General features: G+C 38.8%; 1 protein-coding gene across 3 annotated transcripts in view; it reads left to right on the forward strand.

The window, feature by feature from the left end:
* The window catches only part of NCKAP5 (NCK associated protein 5), a 634,612-nt gene that overhangs the window by 426,603 nt on the left and 188,487 nt on the right, over positions 1-19,522 (forward strand). For all 3 annotated transcript variants that reach the window (XM_050915979.1, XM_050915978.1, XM_050915977.1), the window contains one exon: positions 17,687-17,836. In XM_050915979.1, coding sequence (XP_050771936.1) covers positions 17,687-17,836 — 150 coding nt within the window. The remainder of the gene's footprint in view (positions 1-17,686; positions 17,837-19,522) is intronic.

Genomic DNA, 19,522 nt, shown 5'->3' on the forward strand with positions numbered 1-19,522 from the left:
GTAATGATACCTTACAAGAGACCTTTTGCATAACGCATATTCCAGTTACATTATATTCACATTCAAAGCATATTTTCATAAAGCATATGAAGTACAACGTCACACATGAAATCTATCATTTCATGATCAGTTTCACCCAAATTGCCTTCCACCTTTAGATTCACAAGCAGTTCCACCCTGTTGGTCAGAATCAAGTCTAAAATGACTGTCCCCTGGTTACTTCCTCCATTTTCTGAAACAAAAAGTTGGCCCTAATACGTTCCAATAACTTATTGGACATTTTTGTGTTTTGCCATATTACTTTTCCAACAAATGTCTGGGTAAAGTCTCCTCACTGGTACTGGGTGTTGTGTTTTGGATATTTCTTTTATTTGTTCTAGTAATGGCTGATTTACGTAGTCCTCCTAATTTGGTGATCTATAGGAGATCTTTAGCATGATGTCACTCCTGTTTTTTTCCCCTTTACCTAGTGACTTTCAGCTGGTCTGTCTTTCATCTCCTTCTGGACCTCAATAGAAGTGTGTAATATAATTTGATGTATAATGCAGCACCTACTCCCTTGTTTCTCCTTCCTGGCAGGAATACCAATACTCCAGTCATAAGATTAATTCCACCTGGTATCTCTGATGCCAAATGTCATAATTTATCTTATGTACCAATACAGTACACGGAAATCTTCCTGTTTATTCCCATACTCCTTGCATTCGTATATAGATTTCTCAAAGGTTGAGCAGATTCCCTTATTGCTTTCCCTCTTGTTGCTCCTATGGCCCCACTGTAATTTTCCATGTCCTCCCCAACATCAAGTCCTTTGTTAAGGTCACTTTTTTATGTTTACCTGGGAGCTTTTTTCACCTTCCCCCTTTGAACCTAGTTTAAAGGCTCAATAGGCTGGTGACTCTTCCCTTTCTTGGTCAAGTGGACCCCATCTCTTCCCAGTAGACCTCCTTCCCAGAATAGCACCCGTGGTTGAGGAAGCCAAAACCCTCCCACTGACGCCATCTGTACAGCCATGCATTAATCTACAGGATACACATATGCCTGCCTTGGCTCTTACCCTCAACTGGGAGGATGGACATGAACCCAGCTTGCACCCCTGACTCCTTCACCCTCACTCTGAGTCCTGTAGTCACTGGTGATCTGCTCAGGTCATACCTGGTCATTTCGGCAGATTAGTCATAAGGTACAGCTCACAGCATGCATTATTATTATTAAACTCCATTAGGCCTTGTCAAAATTCTCACTTGAAATGAAGATTCTGCACCCTTATAGTAGCGGGAACTGCCTTGGGAGAATTCAGTAAATTGGGATTAAGTACCTTCTACGGTGTAACTGAATTTAGACACAGGAATGCAAATGAAATTCTGTTCAATTATAGTGTGTGGTTTTTGCATAACAATAACTGAGGCTATAAGAGTGAATATTCACATAAATTGAGACCATAGTACATAATAAAGAGTATGTGTGTTTTAAGTGATAGAGGGTGGCACTCAAAAGATCTGGAAGTTCAGTTTAGTTAAAGACTGCAGAATTCTGAAGATTATCTGAAGTTTATTGGGGTTATGAGCCACTTAAGCCTAAATCTATTAAAGGCCAAACAAATGCTTGCCCATTCAAGATGCAAATCCTTTATGGGAGATGGGAAATGGTCACTATGAATAATGAAGAGAAATGGATGAATCCAGTTTGTAAAAGCATGGACTCTGCAAGCCTTTCTTTATATGTTTATTCTTGTTTTCCAGAAATTTACAAATAGATTCTTTTTTATCCACTTGATCCTTTTACTGCATGCATGCCACAGGAAGACTCTCATCTAATTAAAGATGAGACAGGCAACAGAGTCTTTCAGGTTTCCTTTAAACTTATTTTGACTTTATCTGCCAGTTTGACAATCAGAATAAATAAGGAAGAGAAAGAGTTTTCTGCAAGATCACAGTCGATCACAGTTCGGAATTTGCCAGACAAGTACTCTGAAGTGCAGTACAGACAAACATACACTTGTTTGTATACATTATGTAGGTTACCAAAGAGGAAGGATTGTCTTGTGTTTAAGGCAATAGGACTGAAAAGACCAGAGTTCAGTTCTGTCTCTGCCACAGACTTCCTGCGTGACCTTGAGCAAATCACTTAATTTGTTTCAGTTTTTCGTCTGTAAAATGAAGATAATAATACTTCCCTACCTCACATGTGCATTAAGGATAAACTCCTCAGTGTTTGTGAGCTGCTCAGAAATCACAGTGATGAGAGCCATAAAAGTTACTGAGATGGACAGATAAAATATAGACTTAGATTATGTCTACACTCCATCTGGGAGCATGCTTCCCAGTGCAGATAGACAAACACATACTGTGTCTGCTGAAGCTAGTGTACTAAAAATATTAATGTAGCTGGGGGTATCACAGCCAGCAGCTTGGGCTAGCTGCCCAAGTATGTACTTGGGAGTCCGAGCGGGTTTGTACTCAGGCGACTAGCCTGAGCCATTACTGTGCTACCTGTGTACCCTCGGCTACATGGTTATTTTTAGCACACTAGCTCTGCTGGAGCTAGCAGGAGTCTGTTTACCCGTTCTGAAAAGCATGATCTCAACTGCACTGTAGACATGAAGAATACAAGGCTTTTCACATTTCTTTTTGAACTAGAAAATAGGCTCATTTTCACAAAAGAATTTGCTAGATATACAATTTAAAAAAATAGGACCAAATTTCAAGTGAAAATGGGACAGTTTTCAAGCAAAAGCTGTTCTCTTTCATATATAAAGAATGGGGAAATTAACCCCTGTGCCAGTTTCTGTGGTTCTTTGAGATGTGTTGTCTACATGGATCCCACTGTTGGTTCACAAGCACCCCATATATGCAAGATGAGATTCTTTTGCTAGCAGCATCCACTGGGACTGTGCCTATGTCCTAGATGTCTTTGCCCCTTCCTCTTGAATAAAGGGTAGTGCAATCCCAATTGTCCCTCCATTCCTTTGCCAACACAGAATCTGAGAGGACTAGGACTGTGTAGTAATGGAGTGGGAGAACAGATCATGGAATGCACATGGACAACACATCTCGAAGAACTGCAGTTACTGAAAGGTAGGTAACTGTTCTTTCTTCTTAGAGTGATATTCTGCATAAATTCCACTCACGATGACTAATAAAGCTGCTGTTTGCTTGCTTGGAAATGGATAATAGGAATATATGTTCTACTTAAACAGACTGCAGGACCACTTTACCAAAGCAGGCATCCAATCTGGAAGCTTCTACTGAAGAGTAGGATGTTATGAATGAGTGGACTGAGCTCCGTGCAGGTGACCAACAGATTTCAGAAGTAGGGACATTCTCCAAACAGGCCGTAGAAGCTGCCTGAACTTGAGTGGAATGAGCTCGATGTGGCTAGGTGGATCTAACCTGAAAAATTCATAACATGTCCTTATACAGTTGGAGACCCACTTAAATTGTCTCTGCGAGGTCACTGCCAAACCCTTAACCCTCACTGCAAAGGCCACAGTTTAGGTCTGTTCTTGAATGTGTTTTTCCTGTCAATGTAAAAGGACGGTGCCCTTACGATGTCAAGTGTGTGAATTTTATTGTCTCTACAGATTGAGTGGGGTTTGGGGAAGAAAACTGGGAGATGAGTGAATTGGTTTATATGGGACAGCTGTAGGCGGGAACTTGGGATGAGGCCTGACAGTGACCCTGACCTTCTGAAGCACTAAGTAGGGGGGACCATCCATGAGGGCCTGAATCTCCCTAACCTTCAAGCTGATGTAATGGCCACTAAAAAAGCAGCCTTCATGGACCAGTATTATAGACAACAGTTTGCAAAGTGCTCAAAGGGAGGACCCATCAACTCTGCTAATACTATATTGATGTTCCAAGCAGGGTGGGGCTCCCAAACTGGGGGAAAACATAAATAAGGCCCTTAAGGAATCTAGCCATGGTAGAGCAGAAAAATAGAGCCTGGGCCTGAATAGGAGAGTGGTGTGCAGATGTTGCTGTTAGATGGAGCTGCTAGAAAATCCAGATTGCTTGTGGACTAGCAGACAGTTCAATATTGCTGAAATGAGTACTGTCAAGGGAGACAGCTGGTGCTGAGGTGCCCAAATAGCAAACCTCTTCCATTTAGTTTTAAAAATCTGTCTGTTTAGAGTTTTCCTGCTTGGAGCAGAATGTTCTTAACTTCAGCTGAACGGTTTCTTTCAGTGGACATCATCCAGAAAGCATTCAGGCTGTCAAATGTAATACAGTTGAGTGCAGCAGTAGGATTTAACGGTTATTCTACAAGACTATGTCAGGTGGGGCAAGTAAGGCTGTGGGGGGCTGTGATAAGAGATAACAGAACTGCCTGGCCCATGCTGGAACTATCATAATAATCAGTTCTGCATCTTGCGTTAGTTTCCTCAGAAGCCTTGGTGTCATGGGGATCAGTGAAAAGGCATGAATCAGTTTTGAGGAAGAGGAAGGCATCTGTCAGGAAGCCTGGGCTGGAGCCCCACTGGAATAGAATGTCTGGCAGTTGTTGTTCTAGTCAAACAGGTTGAATCTGGGAATCCCCACTTGCAAAAGATATCCTGTAGGACTGCGTCTTTGATAGTCCCTCATGATTGTCTGGAAACTGTCTACTAAGCTGATCTGCCAAGGTGTTTAGAAGGCCAGGAAGGTGCAGAGACACAGGCATTATTTGATTCGCTTTCATGGAGTGTAGGTGAAGTCTGGCAAAGTGCATGAGACCATGTGTCCCAAGAGTCTGTGAGGTGTGTTTTAACTGATTTCCTTGATTGGGCTTGAAATTAGTTAAGAAGGTTCAATATAATTTGTAACCGTTCCCATGGAAGGTAAATGTTCGCTCATCTCACTCTGTTCCTATGAACTCTCTGCTGAGACAGAACCAGTGTGGATTTCTCTCTGTTGATTTTGAGACTCAGAGTGACAAAGAGTTTTAAGGTTATATGAATTGAGTTGGTCACCTGTTGGGGTGATCCTCCCTGGATCAGCCAGCTATCAAGTTATGGGTAGACCTGGATTCTCTATGTTATTAGATGAGCTGCCACGAATGCCGAGCACTTGGTAAATACCTTCATTGTTGTGGGAAGACCAAATGCTGTTACCATTAGGAATCTTGTGAGTTGGATTAATAAATGCATGGAAATAGGTATCATGCAGGTCAAAAGCTGTGAACCAGTCTTGAGGTGCTAATGAGGGAGTTATGAAAGCCAGAGTCACCGGCCTGGACTTGAAATGGTAGATGAATTTTTTGAGATATCAAAGATTCATAATGGGACATCATCACCGTTTCTTCTCTGGGATGAGAACTTTATGCAAATAAGCCTCACTTCCCCTGAACTCTAAAAGGACATCCTCTACTGCTGTGAGTTATAAGAGGAAGTGAACCTCTTATTTCAACAGTATCTTATGAAAAGATTCCCAAAAAAGCATGGGAAATGGGGGGAAATGTAGGAAGGAACTGGATAGAAGTGCTTATAATCCTAGGGTGGTTCTATTGGGCTCTCAATACTGGTGTCAAACCTGCTGCCTGGCAGAAGACCTGGACCCTGGAGAAGCAGAGGAAGAGGTGGACAGTCATTGTCTTTGACTTGGGTGAAAGCAGCTGTTGAAATAGATTGTAGAGTTGAAAAAAGGCTTCTAGTTAAATTTAAAAGTCTAAATCTGCCCCGGAATGAAACAGGATTTTTTTTAAGGCAGTATCTTTGGTCTAAGCTGCCTCTGATTCAAAGATATTCACCCCAGCTATGGGTCAGGTCATCCAATTGATCAAAAAATAAACGTGTCTCCATCCTTTTTTGTATAGTGTCATATCTATATAAAATTATGGCGTGACATCAAATTATAATGTTTCAGTAACAGAACTCCTGAAATGCTTTGATTTCAAAGGGAAGCTATGATTAGAAATGGATTGCTGGTAGGGCAACGCAGATTCTGAGGGCTTTAAAGGCATTGAAGAAAGCACCTGGTTTTGACTTCTTCCTGGAAACACACTCAAGACAATGGTACAGCATTATAACTTTCATATTTTAAAGGAATATGCACACATTAAAACTGGTTTCATTTATAAGGTCAAGATAGCATGAGGTGTCAGAAACGTCTTTGTATTTCACCCTGACTCTTCACATGTTTGGATTGGGGTCAGGAATGCCATAGGGTCTATATCAGATGATAGAGAAAGATAAAGTCCCAGAATTACTCCTGATGCAGTGAGGAGCTGCACCAACCTGACTGGCTGTGCCACAAAGCAGATTCACAGTAGGGGAGGCCTAGTGGTGTTTTCCCTGCCACCTTCTTCCTGAGGAGGATGGGGAGAGAAACTTTACAATCTGCTGGCAGCTCCACAGGAGATCCCTGGTTTCCCTGGCTAGCTCTGCCCACTTTTGGAGCTACCCTGGCTCCATTAAGCAGAGTAGAAACCTGTGTCCTCTTCTGCCATAAATATCCCTTGGGGTAATTTCTGCTACTGGGAGCCCTTTAAAAGTTTCTGTTCTAGCTTCTGGTGCAGGCTTTGTGTAATCTGTCCCTACATTTACATACCTAGAGGCTAGTTTCCTGTATCTAAAAGGGAGAATGATGATGCTAATGTAAATAATTCAAAACTAAAATTTCATATCAAAGAACATACCTGCACTAACTTTCCAGTTTCATTGCTCTTGTCTGTTTATCATTCAGCATCATAGAGCAACAACCATGTAGAATTATGTATAACACAGTGAAGTCTAACAGCATGTGCCTGTCTCTGTATTAAAAATATGCAATGTGTGTGCCTGTTTCTTAGAAAATAAGTTATTCTTTCATTCCCAGAACATTCCATCTACACATTCCAAGTAGCATGTGGTTGTAGCACTACATTGGACAGATCTGGCTCCCACAACTACTTTTCCTCTAAACCATCTTTATATTTCCTTTCAGCCATACTTTCTTTCTGTATCTTTTCTGTGGAATCATCCCACCCCCACCCCCACCCCCACCCCCAAAAAAAGCAGCTTATTGATGTTTTTTGGGACCTATGAATATCATACAGCCATAACACAGAAATGCAGACACAAGAGCTTTGAAAAATCATACAGCCAGGTTCACAGCCTGTCTAGGATGATTCATGCTGCCCTAATGCCTGCAGATATTCTTCCTGTGTGCAGGGATAGCCTACAGACTCTAGAATGAGGGTCATGTCCCCAATTGCTGGTGATAAATAAAGTTTAGATATGGTAATCAACTGGCTGCATTTCCCAGGCTGCAATCTTGTTCCCCTATATCATTCAACATCTGCCTCTTACGTCCCTTGTTTCCACCCTAGCTGAAAAGCAACAATGTTCCTGAAGCACTTCTAAGCGGTGAAGGATGGATTGTCTTATTGCTAAAGCATGAGAGTGGGAATCTGATAGAACCTGGGTTGTGTTCCTAGGTATGGATTCTTAGTATGGGTTTCCTGTATGATCAAGTCACTTGATCTGTCTGTTCATAAGTTTGTCCATTTGTAACATCAACTAAATAATACTACCCTTTCTATGTTTTGGAGGTATGATATATTGAGATTTGTAAAGCACTTCAAGATCCTTGGATGGAAGGTGCTATAGAAGTATAAAATATTATTATTTGTAAATATAAAGTATATTTATAGTATTTGTATAATATTTTAACAAGTTTACAAAACTATGATATACATTTTTTGTTTAGCAAAATAGCAAGAAATGATATATACCTCAGTTTTTTATAAGGAATATTATCATTTTACAGGCTGAACATCCTTATACTGATATTGTTTGTTCTGAAAATAGTTTGTTGCCACTTGCATTACAGATCTATTGTTCAAGACCAGGGAATTTGCAGGATTTTATTTTAAAGGCTGTAATATGAACTAGAACCACTACCACAAAATTAATCCACATATTTCTTAAAGACCAGTCTCAAGGCTAACAACAGTTATCATTCTAACTTTCATCTACAGTTCTCGACCATATTTCTGAAGCAGCCAAATTAGATTTAGATTTTTCCCCTTTCTTAGTTACTGCTTCTGAGGTTAAAACAGCAGCCAAGAGATTAGGGAAGAACAAAGATTTATTAACAAGTGAGACAATATTGTGAGTCAGATATCTACAATACAACCATAAAAATATAATCAAGTTTTCTAAGGTAATTACTGACATCCCAGATTAGAATCAAGGATTTGGATCTGAATTCTCAGCTCATATTTATCCCTCAAATTGAGAAGGTTCCAATCAGCATACTGAACTCCCAAATTTGAGAATGTTCAAATTTAGGTTAGGCCCTTTATAGAGCTGAGATCCAGAGTTTGTTTCAGGCCCATCTCTAACCAAAATTATGACAAACAACATTTCTATATGCAGGAAGAGTAAATAACTTGTAGTTAGTAAAAGTAAGTAAATGCAGGAAATGTAAGAAATCCTATCCTCTTATCACTCATAGACAAATACTTATTGTGTTAGCTAGATTTCTATATATGAGAGATTTTGATCACAACCACTTTCTCCTAATAGCCATCTTCCCCTGTAGCCTACCAAAGCCAACAAAGCATCCTCTAGCTTCTGCATCTCTTGGTTAAGACAAATAGAACGCTTAGATCTAGCTAGTCTAGCAAATCTTTGAAGCCATATCACTGATAGATTCCATCCACGGAATGGTGTTGACAGTTGAGAATCCCATCCAAAAAATACATTCCATGCTTGCATCTCTGGTTGGTTCTACAGCCAACTAAATATTTCATGGCACCTGCCAAAGAGAACCTCAGTTACAGTACTATACTTGCTTTGTATCTAAATTCTACATGAGGCATAGTTGGCTCTGGTCTCTGTACCTGCACTGACATTGTCTCCCATGAGAACTAATATGCCGGCATTCCAAAATACTAGTTAATGCCTTTCTTGAGCTATGTTCTTTATAGCTTCTTTGTAGTAATCCCTAGAAAGGGAAGAACAGGCAGAATAAATTCACTAGCATAGTTCTGTGAAGCTTGAGTAAGGATCTTTAACACATTGGTGTTTCTGAACACCAACAATGAGATTCATGGCAGGGAAACTTTTTACCTTAAAGTTCTTTAATTGATCAAAATAAGCATTTTGACCTCCTTTACCTGGGCAGTGAGAATACAGTCTTTTTTTTTAAATAGGGCTAAATTCAGCCAAAGTAAATCTGGAGTAATTGCATTGACTTCACTGCAGTTTCTTCAAATTTAAATCAGAGCAAAATTTGGTCCATCCTGTTTCAATTAACTGTAGATATTTTAATACTCACAAATTCCTACAGCTACATTAAATTCTGTGTTCCTTTTTAGCTTTAAGATAGGTTTCCTTGTGAGAAAAGAAAATTGCTTTACTTTTGCAATACTGTGATGAGCCATTGTATAACAGATTACAAATGTATATGAGAAAATGCAGTGAATATTTTGCCCACATATACATGCATGCAACATCAGTAGGAGCCACAGAATGCAATTTGTCCCTTAGTCTCATTTTACTGTGAAAATTCCATAGCCATAGAATGAATTTGAAATTTTCATTTTATCACACACTACGCACATCACGGTAACACCAGATGCTGCAGGCTACTCCCTTACTGCCCTGCCAGCATGTCTCAGTCCTGATTTGAAAGGGTCACCAAAGCTGAAAGTATCATTCCGTTCCCTTGTCTATGCAGTTCTTTGATATCAGTGCAGAAAACAAAAGTCCTAGATACAATGGCGGTGTTTGCAATGTAGGTATCTGTTTACTATGGACTGGATGAGACCAACAGCAACTCATTTCTTATGAGTCACCGGACAGCTATTCTACTTTTTGGTCATTACAGATTACATTTCAACTGCTGACCTAGTGGCAAAAGACTCCATATTCCATTATCCATCTAATAAGCTATTTGCTCCACTTTAACCATTTAATTAAGATTAGTCTTAAGTTTTTCTCCATTTTTCATTTCACTATGCAGTTTCCCTTTACTTTACATGCCTTCTAAATCTGAACTTTTTCAAAAGAAATAAATGTTTGCTGATAGATGGAACAGGCAGTAAAAGCATCATCAGAAAATTTATTAATGTTACTCTGCAGAACCGTTCAATAAGGATGATAGCCTGCAACATTTAGGAGTATTCTGAATGAAGAATAATATGTAGTAGATTGATTGATATGTGAGTGGTCTTGGGTTCATATTAGAGACATAAAGAAAACACTTTGTTCTCTTATCCATCATACACATTTAATCTAGGGGATTTTACTGCTCACTCTGTTCGCTTTGTAAGTCAAATCCAGAGATGAAAAAGAGGAATTTTATATGTTTTGCATGACAGCAGTAACGTTAAACTATGAACAATTTGTGATGTTTCTGCTTATGATTTATGTGAATCCTTTTCTTTTTGTTCAAATTCAGTCAGCTTGTACTGAACAAAAGATGTAGCTATACAAGAAAACATTATTATTGCATTTATTAATGTGCTGTCTAAAGCAATGATATATTGAATAAATATATTTCACATCAAGAAAAAGCTATAGGAGTCCTTGTGGCACCTTAGAGACTAACAAATTTATTTGGGCATAAGATTTCGTGGGCTAAAACCCACTTCATCAGATGCATAGAGTGGAAAATACAGTAGCAGGTATAAAAACACAACACATGAAAAGATGGGAGTTGCCTTACCAAGTGGGGGGTCAGTGCTAACGAGCCAATTCGATTAAGGTAGAAGTGGCCTAGTCTCAACAGTTGACAAGAAGGGGTGAATACCAAGGGAAAAATCACTTCTGTAGTGCTAATGAGGCCAATGCAATCAAGGTGGCCCATTTCAAACAGTTGATAAGAAAGTGTGAGTATCAGCAGAGGGAAATTAGTTTTTGTAGTGACCCATCCGCCCCCAGTCACTGGGAGCATTTGCTGCCTTTTTTCAACTTGTCTAGTCAAATTACTTGAGTGAGTTGTGCACAGCCCTGGACTGTCAGTCTTATGACAGCATAAAGACTTCCTGTGAAGAACTCCATGTATATTCACTATCCATTTCTAAAGCCTGAACATTCTTCTTCCATGTCATGCACTCATGATGAGGGATAGTGCTGAACAAAAGGAGGTCTGCAGAGAAAATAGCATTTAATATACTTTATATAGGAATATATCAAGACTGTATAGCGACATTGCAAGAAACAACTTTCAGAATTTATTATTGCATCAGTTATCTTGTATATTGTTTTGTAAACTGAAATGTAGAGAGTACAGAGGTCAAGTTTATGCATTTAGAATAGCAGAGAAGGCTCAAGGAGAGATGAACCTTTGGAATCCTCAGAGGCATCTCAGTGCATGTTGATAGCTTCCAGAGAAGAACTTTGCAGTTTAACTAATTGGGGGCAGATACCCACTGGGAGCTAGTATTGTTACTTTACAATATATACACTTTTGCTGACTATGTGTTGATAAATATAGCATGGAGGTTTCTCTGTTTGTTTTATAATTGGAGCTATGTGTCTGAATTATTATAATATAGCAGAGGTGCTTTTCTGCCTCACAAATAACGTTGAAGTTATCCCATGCCATGTGCTTTTTATCTGTTTCATTCCTGGGTTAGAAGTGTTTCTAAAGCAGTATTCTCACATCAGATCTCTGCTTAGTGAGTTTACATCAGTGATCAATCTCCTATTTTTAACAAAGTCCAATGATTTAAAAATTAAAGAGACTATAACCAAAAAAGTAGAAGCTGACATTTCATAGTCCAACATCTGAAGCCGATATACCAACATGGTTTGCATCTGCAGGAGCCTCACTATGTCTGAAAATGGTTTGGTTTTCCACATATTAAGCACAGTCTGGCTGTGATAATCATGGAGATAAGCTCCAACTTCTGTGAGTGAGAGGGTAATTTTTCTAATGATTCCTTATTAGTTACCAGAACAATAAGTACCAGGAATGGAGTACTGCTTTTTCTTTGTTGTGTGTTTCTTAATTTTACCTGTTGGGAGGAGGTGAGACATCTAGTAAGCTGGTTTTCCTCAGCATGTGTGCTAGCAAAATTAGTATCTGCAGTACAAGCAGCAGCCAACAATGGTGCGGCAAATATAGACAGGGCTCTGGCATTTTTACCACTTAAGCAGATTTTCCTGATTGAGTGTTTAAAACATCCAAGGCTGTCTGTTTTAGCACTTACAGCATTGTTAGCACTGGGGTAGTTATAAAACAGGTACTTTTTTTAGTGCTGTCAGAGCCAAGACTGGGTCACATCATCAGCAATTGCTAATAAAGAAATCAGCCACTCCAGTTACACAGCCTTGACCCTCTTTAAGTCACGTTTTTGTTTCAGACAGGTCTCTGTCACACGACACTCTGATAGCATGTAGGTTACTGCTGACAGCTCTTATTCTGGAATGTATTCTGATATTAATGGTTCTTCATATGTTTCATGTGGCTTAATGTTAAGACAGGCAAGTGCTCTATTTATTAATGCCTGACAGCTGATCAATGACACTAATGGATTGTGTTCTGTTAACAGACAAAAAGATTCCCAGTCAGTGCAAGTGACTCTGAGGTTGTAAACTGCCAAATTAGATCATAAGATCCCAAACTGGATTTTAAGCTCCATGGAGTAGGGACCATTTCATGGCATATATTTATAGGGTGACCAGATAGCAAATATGAAAAATGAATGCGGAGTATAGGCACCTATATAAGACAAAGTTCCAAATATCGGGGCTGTCCCTATAAAATTGAGACATCTGGTCACCCTATATGTTTGTACACCACCTGGTACAGTGGAGCCCCAGTTCTATTAGGCACTATTGTAATATAAATAATAACAGCAGGAAAATAAAGCATTTGTTTCATTGCCAGGCATTCTTTTTCAATCTGGGCATATTTCTTCTCAGGCTTCATAGGAGCTGAACACTACTGGAAGAAACCTGTCGCCTGTGGATACTTCAGAGCCTCTTGAGGCTGTTCTTAACTGAATGTGCTACTGTGTGTTTTCTAACCATTCACTCTTTTTGTTTAATGTTTTGAAATGTCTTTGTAATTAAATGAAATATTTTAATAGTAACTTGATTATTTTCCAAATGTTTTTCATGAAATTGTAGAATTCCTAGACGTGGTCAGATTTCTTTTCCAGTGCCATACCAAAAAGGAAGTATAGTCTTTTGAAAATGTCCCTCATGTTTCCTTCTATAGATATTGTTATTGTACTGTTGTTTTATTTATAATTATGATTGTGAATGCCTCTTTGTTAATGAGAATATTCTCACAGTACTGGGGGTGGGGATGCTAGAGAGGACAGTGGCTTTTCACCAAAATGGAAATAATAGAATTTCAGCAAGATTTCATGCAATGTCAGTTTGTCATTTTCATCTAAATGTATTGGGGGAGAAGGGAAATTGAATTGCTCCCTCTTAGTTCATCTTATTGAAATCTAGCTTTCTGACAAATCTCAGTGAGGTTGTTGCATTGTGAAGTTTCACAGATCAGTGTCTTCAGTGATTTATATGTTCACATTAATTCAAGAACTCTTACCGTTTCAAGGCTGCGCTGGGTCTATCTTCAACTGTTGGTTCTATTGGCAATAGGAATTGAAGGATTAGACCAAAAGATACATCATCAATGTACTACTTATGTCTTGTATGGAACATTTTGTATATGTAGAGATAATAGGCCAGAACATTAACTATTTTAAATCTGTATAGCCTCATATTTACACCAGCTTGAGAAACTGATCCAGTGGGCCAATCCTCTCATTGAACTCAATGGCTAAATTCCCATTGACTTCAATGGGAGCAGGAGACCCAGTTTCTTTATAATGGGATTTGATCTTTGACCGTATTCTGTTTAGCATGTATATATTGTCATAGGGTAACATTATTAAGCATCTTTGTTTGAATTATCATTTTTGAGCAAACAATGCTCAAATATGTATTTCTGTTTTAGTTGACAGTGTGAATTTTTGGTAATGCAACCTTGTCTCCCAAGGACATCAAATTTTGCAATTCAAAGAAGAGTGAGAAGTCATTTCTTTGTTCTAAGCATTGTATTATATAAAGTCATTGATTTCTGCAATTTACTTTGATAGGAATCACATTGTTCCCACCTCTGTGGTGAAGTGTCTGGGGTCATGCTTTCCTACACACTCTCCTTTAACAAGCTTATGAAGTTGGCAGTTAGGATGCCCTTGTATGGGTGTTAAGATGTCCTTCCATTACTAGGCTTCATTCATTTGTGTTGTATTTTTGTCTTTAAAAGAGTCATTCATGCTGGCAATGCATCAAAGATGAGTCATTATAACAAACTGTTTTCTGAATTAGTTGATAAAGTTTTACATGGATTTCCTGATTCAGGACAACTTAAAAAGGGAAAATGGTTTGAATGTATTGTTCAAGCCATTAAATCACTACAGAGCATGTGCTATATATTAGAAATAAGAAAGCACCTCTCAAAATATAGGCTGGTACAAAATACCCATAAGTGTTGTGATAAACTCAGGATAGACAGCTGCAAGGGCAGGGTAGAAAACAGTCCCAGAAGGGTAAAAGGCCCTCTTCCCTATCAGCTAAGGAGTGGTGACTACAGGTCAATCAGGATCAGCTGAGAGAGAGAGTTACCTGAAGACAATTAGGATCAGCTGATTCCAACTATGGGCTGCCTGAGACCTTTTTAAACCCTCCCCTGTTGGGGGGTGGGGTGCGAGTGGAGTCAAGCTGCCAGTAGGTGAGGAGCAGCAAGACGACAAGCCTCACCAGGTGTGGAGGCTGCATTCCCTCCCATAAGGGAGAAAAACAAGCCTAAAATACTGACTGAGAAAAGGAGCGGACTGCCCCTGTGCAACCAAGAGGGACTGTTTTACCCCAAGCCCATCTCGCCAAGGCTAAAAACAGCTGAGGCTGGTGAGACCGAGAAGGTGCCTTGCCACAGTGTGCAGATATATACAGATGTATATCAGAACTATCATGAAGTGCACATTACATATCCAAGTGATTTTATATTGCTATCTAGATTTTTGTAAGGTCACCCATCCCCATGTTATCTTTTTATAGTTGTTCTTCCTTTTTTCCTATTTCCCATTCCTATCCCTACCATTAAGTATCAGAGAGGTAGCCGTGTTAGACTGGATCTGTAAAAAGCAACAGAGTCCTGTGGCACCTTTAAGACTAACATATGTATTGGATCATGAATACCCGCTTCGTCACCCACGAAAACTTATGCTCCAATACATCTGTTAGTCTTAAAGGTGCCACCGGACTCTCTGTTGCTTATCCCTACCATTGTTACTTGCACTTTTCGCTTCATATACACAATTAAATTGTAAGCTCTTCAGGGTAAGGGACAGTGTGTATTTTATTGTCTGTGTTGAGGGTGGAATCTACAAAGCAACTTAGGTGTCTAGATAGAAGTTAGGACCTTAACTTCCACTGATTTCAGTGACTGATTTCAGTAGAAGTTAGGAGCCTACATTGATTTGTGGAGTCCACCATGAGTGTCTTATGAATAATAACATTGTGTTTGTGTCTGTTTTTCCTTACTCCTTTGCTCCTTTTGCACAATATCTCACATTCAGTATAATTTTCCTTTGGATCTGTTGCTCTCAGTTCATTTTTGCCATCCTCTTTGTCTCTAATTGTAGAATGAGATCCATAACTTACGGAGTTAGTGCTGTTCAGCATTCAAACTCATGTTTTCTACAGGTCTCCTGTGAAACTCACCAAACTTTATCACATAACAAAAACAACATTTAAATAAAATAAAATTTCTGCGTCACCCACTGATCCTTCCAGTCTCAGTAAAATGTATGTGTGCATCATTTTATTCATCCAGTTAGGTGCTAATCCTCAAAACGCTTCTGCATATGCATATGTAACCCACATACCTCCTGGGTGTGATGGGCACCAAGACCACTTAGAAAGAGAGATTAATGAGTCTGCTCTACAGCTTAGCTAATAGTCATATATATGGCTTTTAAATCATGCAGTAGAGGCTCATGCATTAAGATCCAGAGGTCCCAGGTTTGATCCTGCCCACCAACGACCAGGGTCTGTTGGTGTTACACATACTTTTAACACATGTGAAGAATCCCAGTAATCACAATGGGATTGTCTTTGTGTGTACAGTTATACATGTGGAGAAGTCCTTGGGGGCCTTAGATTTTAAATTTCTTGAGGTGATAGTCCTTGTCCTCTGTTTCTTCTTTACATCATAGAGTACACTATTTACTCTCAACAAGCAATTAGTGCCAGTTGTGGCTTTGCCTACATGGCTGCACAGGGGCTCGATGGGGAGAAAGGCCCCTACCCTCCCAATACTCCTCCATGGCTTGCCCACATTTCTGCTACATATATTTTGAGAAGCAGGGCCACGTTCCTGGTATTCTCTTACATTTGCCTTCCTCCACCATGCAGTTGGGCAGATTAAGTGATAGTGTCATGGAATCTGCTAGAGGTTTTTAAGATCAGGCTTGACAAAGCCCTGGCTGGGATAATTTAGTTGGGAATTGGTCCTGCTTTGAGCAGTGAGTTGGACTAGATGATCTCCAGAGGTCCCTTCCAGCGCTGATATTCTTTGATTCTAGTGGTAAAGATTGGTATCCAGTTCCTACTTCCTGGGAACAGAGTGAAAGAGCAGAAGAGCAACTGAAACACAGTTCCTTCCCTATGTTGCTCCTAGGGCAGCTCAGCTACATGCTAACCCTTTCTCTAGGCTAGAAGTATAGGCAATCTAGCCCTTAATAATGATAATGCTGTTCAGCGGGGCTTGAAATTAAGCAAAAATGAGTCCGCCTATCACAAGCTAAAACTCCAAAACACACATATTAAGTAAAGTTAATTGAATGCAAAATTTCTGGATTATGAGCAAAATTTTAAAAAGCTTCTATGTCACTTTGGAGCCTAAGTCTCATTTATTTTCAAAAGACATACTTGGAAACTTCCTGTTACTTTGGTTATCTCTAGTTATACATTAGTTTATATCCTGTGCTGAAATCAATATCCAATAATAGATTCTGAGCCCACTAAATGATAGTTCATGAATAAGCGCTAGAAGGATGCCATATATTAAGTATAAGCCTCTATGCTGGTTGTCCCTAGGTAAACTGTATGTCAGTGGCAGAGCACTTGTATTAGAAGCCAAGTTCTTGTTGCAACAACTTTTAAAGAAAATGCAAAAGTTGTTTTGTCAATGATAATCTAGGTCTCTAACGTGCAGAAGACAGACTGTTACACCTGCACAGAGTCCCATTAAATTCACAGGGAATTCAGGTAGGGTATAAAGGTTCACCTATGCACACCCTTTTGCAGGACTGAGACTGTAATACGTTCAGCAGAATCTTCATGAGTACTGTGATCACAGACAAGGTACAAGTTCTCTTTTTTGCATGTGCAAAGGAAATTCCTGTGTTGTTTGCAATGTCGTTGTAACCATGTTGGTCCCAGAATATTAGAGAGACAAGGTGTGTGAGCTAATATCTTTTGTTGGACCAACTTCTTTTGGTGAAAGATACAAGCTTTTGAGCTACATAGAGTTCTTCTTTAGGTCTTCTGAGAAGAGAGAGCTTTTGGGAAGACCTGAAGTAGAGCTCTCTGTAGGTCACAAGCCTGTCTCTTTCACCAACAGAAGTTGGTCCAATAAAAGATATTACTTCACGCACATTGTCTCTCAAAGGAGATTCCTAGGCATTTACTCTTACATAATTAATTTCATCTGCTCTTGTGTGTAATGAAAACAATTCTTAATCTTTTTAGGAAAAACTGTCAGAAGAGGACAGAAAATGCAAAGAAACTATGGAACACATTCATATTGCAGTAGATGAAGATTCAAGAAGTGAAAGTAGCAGTACTGTAAAAGAGAAAGAAAAGACGAAATTGCTGTTAGAACGACTGAAAGCTCTGGAGGTAAGAAATAATAAAACTTTACACATAAAAGTATACCACTTCTTATAGTGGTACTGAATCAATGTGGTATAAATCCTTAGTTCACTTAGACTCATGTAACAGTATTTTTTATCATGATTCATTTATCAAGGATGAGCAAAAAGTTCCATCTTGGAACTACTCTCTCTGATGTCAAGGATCATATATCCTTAAAAAGTACTTCATAAATCATTTTAATTCAGTTCAAGCTATAGGCTCAATCAAACCCGTTAACACATTCTGACTTTGTTTCAAGTGTTAATTTTTTTAATCATATGTAGCATGCATGATTTAATAACCATCATAAAAATGGCATTACTTCACTCTGGTGTTTACTGCTGAAGTTGCAATATTTGGAGTATTTATTGTTGAAAACCTCACAATCCTTACCAGACCTCCCGAGAAGAATGCACCTGAGTAACTGCGCTGAGTGCAATGTGCATGTACTTAAGCTTGCTGTAATAACCTCAAGGATTGGAATCAAGGTCTGGACCAACATAGAATCAAATTCTGGAGTTCTTGTTCAGTGCTCAGTTCATTGTAGTCTGTTCAATTTCTTATACAGTGGTTCAGCAGTACGGTATACAAATGCTTTCTAGTGATCTCAGCAGGAGTTTTGCCTGAGATTGAGAAAAACAATTCAGTCATTGGGGCTATAGATTTCTGGTTTAAGCAAACAGGAAAATTCTCCTTCTGCTTCATAATCCACATAACATTCTCACTTGATTTATACTCCCAATTCAATTAAAAATCAAGTTCAATATTAGTGTCCTGGAAGATTTTGTAAAACAAAAATAAAACAAAAAGTGGTAAGTGTGTTCAGATCTAAGTACAAAGCACAGGCCTCACCTAAAATTATACAAGGTCTTTATAATTATGTCTGTAAATATATTTTCCCTTTAAAGACCCACACAAATATCACTAAAATAAATATATTAAATGTTAATTCTCACTAATCCTACATAGAACAATTGCTTCATAATGTGTATGCATTTTACCTAGGTCTATAGAACTTGAAATAAACAAAAGCACTTATTCAGTCGTAATTGTATCATTGATGTTGAGTGACTTGAGGTTCCTTGTAAATTTCTTTTACAAATATGCATAATTTGAGTTCCCTTGGGCTTGTTTTCAGTCAGTCTACATGACTGTTCAGTCCTTTATGTCCTTTCAGCTGATAAGAAATCATTCAATAAAGTCATAACCTTTTATCAATTATGGCAAACTGCCTAGAAGGAAAAAAAATAACATTATGGACAGACAAGATCTGTCTCTGGGAGGTCAGTTAATAAGTTTCCTCACTGATGTCAGCTTTGTGCAGTAGCTTGTGAAAAACCATGTATTAGCAAATGCCAATACTTCAAGAATTAATCTACATAAATAGTCTAATGTGCAGTCAAAGAAGAAAAATGAACTGCAGGGCCAACATTAATTGTGCCCAAAGATAATTAAAACAAAGTGTTGTTAATTGTGTGTTGGTTTAATGTTATATATCCTTGCCCTTGTTTTTTCTTGCAGGGTATAAATTTTTATGTCAAAGGCTGAAAGCTCTTTGGTTTATTTATCAAGAGATACATTTTCTCAGTTGCTTGCAATTAGCAGTTCTCATCCTTTAGTATTCTGAGAGTAATTAATCTTAGTATTTCATTAATGTATTAAAAAAACAGA

Source organism: Gopherus flavomarginatus, chromosome 10 (genome assembly GCF_025201925.1).
Source record: "Gopherus flavomarginatus isolate rGopFla2 chromosome 10, rGopFla2.mat.asm, whole genome shotgun sequence".
NCBI lineage: Eukaryota > Metazoa > Chordata > Testudines > Testudinidae > Gopherus > Gopherus flavomarginatus.